Source organism: Bombus bifarius, unplaced genomic scaffold (assembly GCF_011952205.1).
Source record: "Bombus bifarius isolate JDL3187 unplaced genomic scaffold, Bbif_JDL3187 scf7180000009835_frag, whole genome shotgun sequence".
Taxonomy (NCBI): Eukaryota; Metazoa; Arthropoda; class Insecta; order Hymenoptera; family Apidae; genus Bombus; species Bombus bifarius.
In genome coordinates this window covers 30161-42223 of record NW_022885365.1, presented here as the reverse complement: position 1 = coordinate 42223, position 12063 = coordinate 30161, and the positions used below count along the sequence as shown (strand labels likewise).

The 12063-nt window shown below is 35.7% G+C and overlaps 1 protein-coding gene and 1 long non-coding RNA gene across 3 annotated transcripts; both read left to right on the top strand.

Annotated features, from left to right (window-relative positions):
- Positions 1-227: 227 nt before the first annotated feature.
- Positions 228-2589, top strand: LOC117215898. Of its 2 annotated transcripts, none has more exons than XR_004489239.1 (5): positions 228-315; positions 813-911; positions 1022-1269; positions 2069-2191; positions 2565-2589. It is a non-coding gene; the product is annotated as an uncharacterized LOC117215898 (long non-coding RNA). The 2 variants fall into 2 exon arrangements; XR_004489238.1 differs by having other exon boundaries at positions 1022-1594.
- A 4778-nt stretch (positions 2590-7367) lies between these two features.
- On the top strand, positions 7368-8400 carry LOC117215893. The gene is made up of 3 exons (XM_033462459.1): positions 7368-7705; positions 7781-7852; positions 7931-8400. Exons 1-3 carry the CDS (start codon positions 7607-7609, stop codon positions 8342-8344), a joined length of 585 nt encoding a protein of 194 aa, XP_033318350.1. The 5' UTR covers positions 7368-7606; the 3' UTR covers positions 8345-8400.
- Positions 8401-12063: the final 3663 nt, after the last annotated feature.

The window sequence follows — 12063 nt, the reverse complement described above, 5'->3', positions numbered from 1 at the left end:
GTGCCGTCTTGGTGCATCCTTGCACATTGTTGGTCGGTTGTTTCATGGAGGTATTCGGCGAATCCGTTATGCACTGCCGACGTGTGAAAGTGCATGCCACAGTAATATACAATTCGAGTTATTTGCACCTTGCATTGCCTTACGTTGGTAAATTCAAATTCTGAGAGTTGAAGTAGTTGTATATAAATATCTTGGGTTTCAGTCATTGTAGGCTGTATGCTGCAGTCCCCGATGGAGTTTAGAGAGATAGTGGTAACGTTGAGGTGGTTGCCATTGCAGTCATATCCTACCAGGCCGTATGCTATTTTGATGAGGGTAAGTACGATGACCAGGCGATTCATCTTCCTATTAACAATTTATTAAATTGTTTCTTACTCTCGAGTTTATTAGAAATAAGAATAATCTTTTATTATTATTAATATATATAAAAAAAATTTATATTTATATGTTTTTTTTTTTTTTTGTTAAAACTTATTATCGGTGAAAATAAATACCATGAATGCTACCTGGGTTATAATTATATACGTATATGCATACGTATTGCTAAGTAATATAGATGAGATTTGTTTTATCGTTATAAATATATAAGTATATATTATCTATAGGAATAGATATTACAATTATAGCTTGTCTTTGAATATATATATATGTGCGTGTAATGGTAAATATGACGACTTATTTTACGAGTCACTCGGATTATCAATGGAAGTGAGTGTCATAGATATCGCCCACTTTACAACATGCGTGCATATATATATTGGTAAACATAAGTGAAAATTATATGCATAATTATAAATGTCGGTTGTTTACAGGTGGATAGCATCAGTATTTGGTCTTGTGCGTAGCATACAAGTACTTTATAGTTCTACGGCGCGGATTGCTATTCCTTGAACTAAAAAGTTTCTTTCAAGGTGAGTTAGATTAGTGTAAACGATCATGCATTGGAGGCATGATATAGCGGGTTGTAGGTCCGCTAGGTTTATATCACACATACGACAGTATGATATTCGTGTTCTTGCAGATACTCCGCATATGAAATGAGTGGGTGGGTCGTCACATAGGTCCTGGTGGTCTGGATCTAAGTTATCGAAACAGTCTTGACAAAGATGACCGTTATCTAAATGGTAGACAGAACGTATCAACCGAACACAGAGGCAAGACTGAACATCCTCCGTCGCTTCCAGATCGAATGCGGGTACGGGCCCGTCTGAGTCCTCTATGTTAGGGTCGATGAACTCGCCACCTGTTCTGGACATACATACGAAAACAGTTAATATATATATTTTATAATTTTTTATAAGTTTTGTTCGGACCTATCCCTTTGTACAAATACTGTATCCCTGTATGTGGTATAATATATAATATGTTATGGTTATGTTAGTTGTTGTTTATTATATATATTTTCCTTATCTCTCTCTTTTTTTTCTTTTTTTTTTATTATTTTTTTTTGTGTTCAGTACCTAGCATTGCTATTATAATGCTGTATTACATTGTATTAGCTATTATTTGTGTTGGGGTGCGTGCGACGAATTTTCAACATGGTCGCTTGCGTGTATCGTTTGTTTAATGTCAACAGTAGCGTGTTGTTGAAATAGTTAATTTGTTAATCATTATAGTTTATTTTGTAGTGTTTCTGTAATATTGTTTGTGTTTCATGGTATTGTGTGTGTCAATACCGTGTGCTACCTTAATGCGATAGCATAGATTGTGTTGTTTTCGAATTTCGATAGTCATTGTTTTGATTATACGTGACTCGCATTTATATAAATCTTGTTTAATTTAGTTAATGTTTTTTTTCTTTTTTTTTGTGTGTATTGTGTTACCAGATATTTTGTGTAACGTAACTTTATTCCTTTGCACCGAGTTCAGTCATGTTGTTAATATTTAGTTAGTCCATCTTGATTAATTTCTAACTTATTCCTGTGTTTATTAACCTTTCTTATTTTCCCTATTAATTTATTATTGCATGTACTTGCTATTTGCTATTATTTTGTGTATGATATGAGTTAGTTCCCTTATTAGTGATTAAAACCTACTTGTTAGATTAACATTGTCTGTAATTCTTCAGATTCTACTCTTCCGATGCTGCATCACTTACCTAGATCATTCCCACAACATCACCTGATTCTTCGATATGCCTTGGATACTTACTACGGTTGTCTTCAATCGTCTTATATCTGTGGCCATAAAGGTACTGTTTAGTTTATTTAGTTTAATATGTGTATAATGCATTGTGTGTGCGACCGCTATTGTGTATTACAAAATCCACTTCTACATGTTAGATATAATAATATAACAATACTACGTAGATTAATACATAATAAGATATCCTTTTACTTTCAATTAATCTATCTTAATTATTTTCTAACCACTTTATACACTTATCAGCTATTTTATTTCTTCTTGTTAATCTGCGACATTCATGCATGTACACTTCCTTGTATGGTGATTAATTGTTCACGAGGTAAGTTGCACTTCCACTGTTTTAGTTATTCGTTGAACTAACACGTTTTACATTCAAACAGTAATCGGAGCATTTGTAATAAACTTCTTTTTCTTTTCAGGTTTCCGCCATCTGTGTTGTTCGACGAACAGTGCCATGCTTCCATAGTATTGTTATAACATTTAGTACTGTTGTATTTTGCATTAAGGCAGTTGAAGTTAATTTGTTCATTTATTTTTCAGCTGGCTGTTGTACATGGTGTTTCGCAAACCGAGATCCATAACCTATTTTGCACGTAAACCTTCTCGTATGATGATTACTTGTTCACAAGGTAACTTTCACTTTCACTCTTTTAATTATTTATTGAATCAACACGTTTTATATTCAAACAATAATTAGAGTACATATAATAATTTTTCCTTTTCTCTTTTAGGTGTTCGATATCTGTATTATTCGACGAACAGCACTACAACATACACTACCGCACTACGTTGCCCACTGAAATCACTTTATTCATTGCTTATTTCGGTTATGCGCTAGTTTTAGCTTGTTTAAGTGCACTGTTCGCGGAATCCCTTTTACTTCAATCTTGACGTTCTGGTTCTGCAAGATTTCTAGCACCTTGTATGGTCCAGTATATTGATCGGAGAATTTTCCTTTACTAGGTTCTTTTAGTAGATATATCGAATCTCCTGTTTTAAAATCTTGAGGGTTAATTCATCGATCGTTAGTCTTAGTTTGGATTTTATCAAATTTTCTCTTGCCATTCGTTGTACGGTGTTAATTTTTTCGAACAGATCTTCGAGATATTCTGCGCATGTTGGTTCCGTGTTCTCTTCGATTGTTACTTCACCAATAGGTTCTCTGGCTAGATGTCCGAAACTAATTTGTGCGGGGAGAATTTCGTTCCTTTCCTTCATTTTAGTTTTTATTTTGCGCCAAGACACAGGTTTACTGACATTGATCCAATTATCCAATTGCTTGCTAATAGCATTTAAGATACAAATTTTTGAGAGTGCCGCAGCCATATTAACCCAAAAATATTTTGTATATAGTATAGTGTGATACCATCCATATTTTCCTGGGGGAATCATAAGATCAGCACTACTTACTATGTTACCTACGTCAAATATTAGATGTAGTAACCAATAAAGTATTTTTAATCCAATTATAATCCAATGGCTAGCATATTTATTCAAGTTTTTATATATATCTTCGACTGGTGATTCCCTGTTTTCTCCCTTTTGATTTCTTTGAGCTCGTTGAACTTGCGTTTCTTCAGCTTGAAAATGTTTAGAATCCTTTTCCTTAGTTACCCTTTTTTCTTCTTCATTTATTTTATTCGCAGCACCTTTATCTTTCTCTACCTTTTCAGGATGAATAGTTTTACTGGAAGTGCTTATTATAATTAAATTATTATTTATTTGTATGGAACGTTTAGGAATATTTTTGGTAGATTTGGAATTATTCTTTGAATTTTTATTACAAACCTTTTTGCTTATAGATTCTGTTTTGGATTTAGGGATAGCTATATTTTTATTTTCTATAGTGTGATCTTCCTTGCAATTTAATGATTTGGCTTTGTGTTCGATAAAGTTTCCTTCTGATGGTTTTATAGAAGTTTTTGAGTGAGATGCACTCGCTATCTCTTTTCCTATTATGGTTGAAACATTCACGAAATTCGTGGAGTCTTGCTTTTGTATCTTTGCCAAGTCGAACGTGGAGAGGCGATTTGCACTTCCCAGCGGGTCCAATATCTCTGTGATGTTAGGCAGTGGATAAGCATTGCCTGTCGTCTCGTCGTTCAATTTCCTAGTTTCTGCTTTGTCTGAAAGTTCTTTGGCACTAACATTATTTATCTTGTTTGGTAACTCAGAAAATTTCTCACTCATGATCCTGTCTATGGCACCGTGCGTCCTTTTATTATTTAACGTGACATTATCCCTTATCACAGCAACGGAATGGTGTTTGCATTGAAAAGTTGATTGGTTGAAATGATCAGCATCTCTCTTTTGATTTAGATCTCTATCGAGGTATTTATTTATGCGTTTTTCTTCCCAAGTTATTGCTCTTGTTTCTTTCCTGACATTTTCTTCTATTCCCGGGTTGTTTAGATGTTTCTGCGACGGCGGTACAAATCTCCAGTCCTGGCGGTTGTTTACAGTATAGATACTATTGTATGGTGGATGAGCGTTGTTTTGGTTATAATTATCCGAAGGTGTCGGACGTTGGTATCGAATTCTATTGTTCACTTGTTTTAATTCTCGTGTTGCTTTCACGGCTTAGCGGTACGCATCGTCCAAGGATTGGTATCCTGCTATCTTTACTCGTAAATACACCTCGTTTGGGAGCCCCTTAACGAAAGCTTCCCTCGTGTCTCGATCTATCCTATCTTGAAATACGGTGCCGTACTCGTACCTTTCCCCGTTCATTATCGCCAGCCTGAGATCTTTGACGCGTTCTATGTAGTCCAAAATATCTTCTCCCGGTCGTTGAAATATTGTAGCTAATTCCCCTTTATATTCGTTAACCGTTTTTCCCGGACCGAACATATCTTTTAATTTATTCCCGAAATCGTTTAAACTTATTACTTCTGTGTCTTCTACGGCGAGAAACGCGTGTCCGCGAAGCTTATTCGTTAATAATTTTACTAACTGAGATTCTTGATGCCTAGGAACCATGTTTCGTGCACGCTCGCATGCTCTTAAAAATCGAAATACCGAGGGTCGATGTCCGTCGAACACTGGTACTGTCTCTATTGCATCTTTTAACTTAATTGATTGGGGATTAACTTCTATCGGTATTGTCGCTTGGGAAATTATCGGCGATGATACGGGTGTCTTGATTTCCTTTTTTATTTTCAGTGAACGCACATCGTCTTGTAATTTATTCATTGTTGTACTCATGTCGCGAAAATTCGCATCCCATGCTTTAAGTTTTTCCGATAACATCAAGATCATGCCTTTGTCCAACGATTCTAATTTAGTCGACATTATTTCTTAGGTATATATTTTATCGATAATCGTGACAACTTTAATCCCTTGTGGAGCGAATCGAACCGTTTAAACCAACTTTAATCCTCCGTGGAGCGTATCCCACCGCTGCCACCAAAAATTTATTACTTTACTCTGTTACGTATCTATTTGTTTAAATCGATCAAATTTAAAGTTAAATTTTACTGAAAAATTTTTTTTTTATAGTTTGAGTTTTGAATTTAATCGGAAGGGAAATAAATTGAAATGATATTATTGTGTATTTAATACTGATTTAGATTTCTAATTAATACGGTAGTTGCTGCCACCAGAAATAGTCTAAGGACTATTTCAAAATATTTTATTTTTATTATTTTCTTTTACGCTTAATGGGTAGCGTTAACTGACGCTTAATGCAACTGGTAAACGAATTCCACTTTTCAGCTAACCTGCTATGCGCAGGGATACTAGCACGGGAGAGGATTAAAGCTGGGTACAATAAATATTTTTCCTCGTTGAACGGATTTTTATTTGAATGTAAAATGGCTTAGGTTATTATATATATATTTTATTAGCTAGATAATATATATTTTAGCGTTGCTGGATTGGATAGGAATGTGAGATTTTTCGTTGTTTTATATAAATTTATTTTTACGTTTGACTTCTTCTTCTCTTTTAATTTCGCTGTAGTAGTTTGCCGTTAGGACCGAAACTCAATTCATTTACTACGATGGATTCTGTCACCACGATTTTCTTGCCTTTTGAGTTTAATAATCGGGGATGATTCTAACGATCCTCTCTGTGTGGGACTCGTGTGATTTCGCAAGCCTTGCCCAAAGACGGGTAATATTTTACCAACAGTGGGAGGAGGAATGCGGAGATCGATGGGTGTTTTCGATAAGCGAAAACACCGTTTGCACAAGCCAACACAGCGAACGAACCTTTGGTTAAATTCTCGAAGGGAAATTGTTCTGTTATATCTCTCTTACAATCGCATGCAATGATGGCAAGAATATCAGTTAATAGCAACGCCGGTATTGTTCTTAATTTTCGATTGACCCCGACGATGTATTTAATAGTCCTTTCTGTGCGGGACTTATGTGATTTCGCAAGCCTTGCCCAAAGACGGGTAATATTTTACCAACAATGGGAGGAGGAATGCGAAGATCAGTGGATGTTTCAGTAGTTGAAAACACCGTTCGCACAAGCCGACACAGCGGACAACTCTTTTGTTAAAAGTTTAAACAATGATTCTATCTTCAAAACCATTCACGAAAATAAAACGAAATCGATGATAGGAAGTTCTAATTCAATTCTCGAGGGCAACGAGATTACCAGGGAAGAAGGAAATTTTCAAAATTAATTTTCTTACCTTGAGGAGTAGGTGCTGTCTGGTGCCATTGCCTCAGCCGCTCCGGTGGTCGTCGAAGTTTTGTTGAGTTTATTATTTGAACTCGAATATAGTTTACTATCAACTCTTACTTTATTTATCTATTTTAATACAGACTGAGCAATTCACTTAGCTGGATTAATACCGCAATTACAATGCGCGTTTGTGTTTAAACGATGAAATGAGGACTTCAAAGATAAAATTTTCTTTTTACTTAGTCGCGACTCTCTTTTCTTGACCGAAAAAATTAAGACCCCGAAACGCAAAATACTATACAAAATTTCTAAACGCAGTGACGAGCGCAATAACGAACGTAGTAATAAATTAATAATGGGCCGTAATAACAAACGATCACAAGAATTATGAACAAACTAATGAGCGAAGAATAATGAGCCGTAAGGAATGAACACTATAAAAAATGAACGAACGCAAATTATAAGAAGAATGGACACTATAATAATGAACAAAGAATAATGAACCGTAATAAGAATGTTCACCAGAATAATAATGAGCGCTGCGCTATGTTGCTACGCTTATTTATAATGCCATCCCCCACGGGGTGGTGGTCCACTGGGGGTACGCTTCCGTGGGAATCGGGATGTTGCAGTTTGGGCTTCTTGGAATCGTACGTGACAAAATGCAAATTCCATATTTCGACTTAGTTTTTATCAGTCCTGTGTTCCGCTGAGCTAGCGTCTAGGAGATTTGAAGCATTCCACGCTGATCTAATCCTTTCCACGAGAAACTTCCACGTGCTGTACCGTGGGAATTACCGGTGTTCTTCGGCGCGTGGAAGGGCTGATGGCTGCAGCATCATTATCATTTCAATGTTTACTGGGTAAACACGCGCAGCTCCGCTGCTCTCCCATAACAAGGACCTCCTCCTTCGAGTTGTTTTGCGTAAGTTTGGATGTTTGCATATTAAGGTTGTTTTTGTGATTTTGATTGTTTTTTCCTTTTTTGCTATTTCCCTAGGCTTCGGTGATCGACGTTCGAACAATGTTTGCGGAGTCGTTTCCATCAGAGGTTCCTTTCCAGACTTCCCTGGTACGTATTTAGTCTTGTTTTTAGTCCGCTTGATTCGTCCTGTTTCGTTTTATTTAAAATATACCGTGTTGTTCTCAGCCCAAGCGAAAGAGGGATTCCGAAGAACCCATGGGCGACTCGGGAGGACCAATCAAACGCATGCGGCCCTGTGATAAACCACGAGTATCAGAGTGGTTGGAGGAACTATTCAACATTGGTGCCGAGGCCGTGTCGAAATTGGGCTTTGACGATTTGGTTACTTTCGACGAGAATTTCTTCGATGCAGAGACCGTCGTATTGGAGAGGGAACCCCCTCTGGTTGAAATCGTTGATACCGATCGTTGCGTGAAAGTTCGTTTTGCGAATGAAATTCTCGAAGAGGTTTTGGAGGCACATCTTCGTCACCATGCTTCTGGGAGAAAGGGAATTTCCCCTGTTGTGCGCTATTGGTGTATGCGTGAGTTCAGCGAACTTTATCCCGGAGCTCCTTGCTTCGATTTTGATTTAGTGTAGCTGCTTCAATTTCGTTGGTTCGCTGTTTGATGTTCCTTATTATTATTAATTTTTTGATGTATTTTGTTTTGTGTTCAATATATATATTTTGAATGTGATAGTGTTAGGTTATCTATTTTACGTTTGTTATTTTTTTCAATTTTATATTTCCCCCCTTTTAATTAATTATATATATATATATATTTTTTTTTTACATTTGTAGTTGCGCATAGAATTTATTAAAGAAAAGTGTTAACAATGTGTTTTCATGATTTGTTTCTCGCGCCTGACTTTCATTAATCCCTAATATTCCTTTCGCCATGACGCGTGTAAATCCAACATGGCTGCTCATAAATGTCATCAGTAAAGTTTTTAGTGACGGGTCTTTAGTTTTGTTTGATATCGAAGTAATTTTTCGTCTGTCGCTCGTTTTTCCTTATTCTACCGCAATTAGAACATTTATTTATTAATATTGTTTTAAAGTGACAATAGTATAATATGTATATATATGTCGGAGATGAAATGAAAACCGGAGCCTTCCCTATGCAATTTTGAGAAAGCCTTTTAATGCTTTAGCCCAGATTTTATCATAACTGTAATTAAGTAATTGTCATCTGTAATTGTTTGACATTTGTGAAAAGCGAAAGTGGGTTCGAGGTGACAACTGGTCGCTGAACGTAGCCACGGTCACGGGATAAACGTTTTGCCTGACGAAGGTGTGGATCGGTTGTATTGTTCTCCCTAGAAATCACATAGAATTGTACTTTAGAGATGTCGATATAATGGGACACACGTTGTATGAGGAATCAATCTCCAGACAGAAACTGCCTAGCAACGGCGTTTGGATCTTTTTCGATGTTTCCAAGGAGTATATAACAAACTTTTGACAGATATTGCCTAGCAACAACGATTGGAACCTTCTCGATGTGTCCAGCGAGAATATAACAAACAAATGCAGTCGTATTACGAAAAAGATTTTAATCAGAGAGGCATTCGTGTGGTCGCCTTGGAAAGTGATACATCGAGTAATTTTTTCCGAGTGATTCAGCAAACGTATTTTTGAGTTATAAAATTGTTTAAAGTTTTCCCGTTGACCGTGTATTCGTTTGAACCCCGGATCATTGTTTATAGCGTAAATTAAATTCAATATTTGTAAATTTATCAATCGTTAATTTTCATTATTCGTTAAATTAGTAAATCGTAAGATATATTATTCGTTTCTTTATTGTTCGATAAAACTTATTATTCTTTAATCTAATTAATAATTTAATTTATCATTTGTTAATCAATCATATCATTTACAAAATTCATTATTCATAATATTTGTAAAACCTTGTTTATTCGTGTAAATATATTCTCTGTTTTGTAAAACAATGGCTAATTCAAATGAAGAAACATTACGTGATTCAAATCTTCATATTAACCCGACATATATATATATATATGTTTATGTTGTGTGTCACTTCAATATGGCTAATGTTTTGTAATTCTTCGATTGCGTTATTTATTGTTTTGAGTAGTTTATTTTATAGAGTATTCGATAATATAAAACATATGCACTCACACATACATACATATATATATATATATATCTATATATATATATATATATACGTATTTATATGTATATTTCTCTCGTTCATGTAGTGTTCGTACGAAATGAAATGTTAATTATTTATTTTATATTAATTTCTTTTAATAAGATAGAACACGCACACGCACACGTATATATGTATATATTTCTGGCAAAGTGATTTTCATTTAGATTCTTTTGTGATATAGTGTTGTGTATTTGAGGTTATGTGTCAATCATTTGATTTCATATATACATATATATTTTGTATTGTGACAACATAGTATTGAAGGTTTTGTTTCTAGATTATTGTGCGTTTAATGTGTGTTTACATATTTGTGCTTGATGACAGAATTTCTGTAGGCAATTCCTCAAGTCGTTGCGGTGTTAATTATTTTGAGCGTTTGGCCTGTCGACAGGTTGTCGCTTGGTCCCAAGTGTTGCGTTGTGTGTTCTATTTTTTTTGTAGATTATTAATAGTGGTTTTAGTTTAGAAAATAGATTATTTATATGTTTATATAGAGACATGCATGTTTCATAATGTAGTTCTTATTTTATAATGCTTTACCGGCATGTAGGCTAGTTTTAAATATGTATTTCAGATTGTAGAATGCACATAGATTAGTAGTAGTATAGAATATATATGTTTCTGACAATGTAACTTTTATTTCTTTAATAATACAATATTGTATGTTTTATATATTCGTTAGACTATTAGTTTTTAACTTCGTATATACTTATAATTCATAAATTGATAATATTGTATTTGTTGCATAGTATTATAAGCACTAACACTAATATTTACTAGTTTATTACATATCTAGCATATATGTTTATACTTATATGTAACTCTCCAAGTTGATTGATTAAAATATATTTATATATACATGTATTTCTGGCGCTTCAATTATTTCCCTTTTTGTAGTTATTCTTATTTCCTGGTTTATTTGTTTGGTTCGTAACTCGTTCAATCCGTTAGCTGGTTTTATTTATTTTATTTTATACTGGTTGGATTTATTAGTCGCCCTCGCTTTGTTAATCCTTCCTTTAGTTTCGTAGCGCCGTGTGTTCGTTTGTGCATTCAAATCTTTATTCGCGCGTTTTGTATAGAATAGTTTTCTTGTTCTTGTTACGGCGCGTGCGGAGCGCGGGACGTGACACCCCCGCCCTTGGAGTTCAAATTTCCAAAGGAAATTTGACTGATGGTGTCTCTGAGTTCGCTCAAGGCGGACGTAGATGGCGTTGGTTGTTAAGTGACTACCGGTGTTATCGATATCCCTCGAGGTTGTGCTGTTTGATCATCGATATTTCGTTTTCTTTTGAGGTATAGTAGCAGGTGGGTAACTGAGCCGCATATTGCTCCTAATAGGGCGATTCCACATCCGTAAGTTTCACGTAACTGGTATCCGTGTATGGCTATATCTATTATCGTCTTGATTAGTTTAAATATTACAAGTATTCCAAATATTGCTGCACTGACAGTTCCAAATTCCATAAAACCAATCCATAAGCTTGATACGGTATTTTTTGCTATTGTCGTTAATGTGTTTTCGTCCATCATTCCCAGGATGTTTACTGTTCCAGGGACGATTGTTTTTCCTGTTGCTCCTCTGGCCAATGTGTTCAAAACTGCAGATTTTTCTGCCGGGAACATGACGTGGTCCCATAGTGCATCGAGGTCTTTTTGGGTATATATTCCGCTCGTGGCCAACGACGATGGTGCTGAATATTGCCACGTTTGGCGTACGTCCGGGCGGAGTTCCTGTGGTGCAATTGTTTCCATGGGTTTTGGTACGAATTTGTGCCAGAGTCCGTCGATATTGTATAGCGTAGGTAGTACCGCGCTACATTCTCTGTGGTTTCCGTGTTGCGTTAGGATGTGTGTTTTTGGCGTTAAAAATGCGGTGCGATTCCCTTGCCAAACGGGTAGCTCCGAGTAGCATTCTGTTGTATGTCGTACTTTTACTTGTACCGGAATGCATTTGACTATGTGGACTGCTTCTCCTGCGATCAGGGCCATGTGTCCTGGGGTTTTGGATATGGTATATGCAAATTCATCGGGCAGTAAGATTGCTAAGCTTAAAGCATTTTCTATTAGTTTCTTCTGCGTGGTACATCTTTGTGTCAGTATATCATGGTACAATGTTGTCATTTGTCGTTTAATATG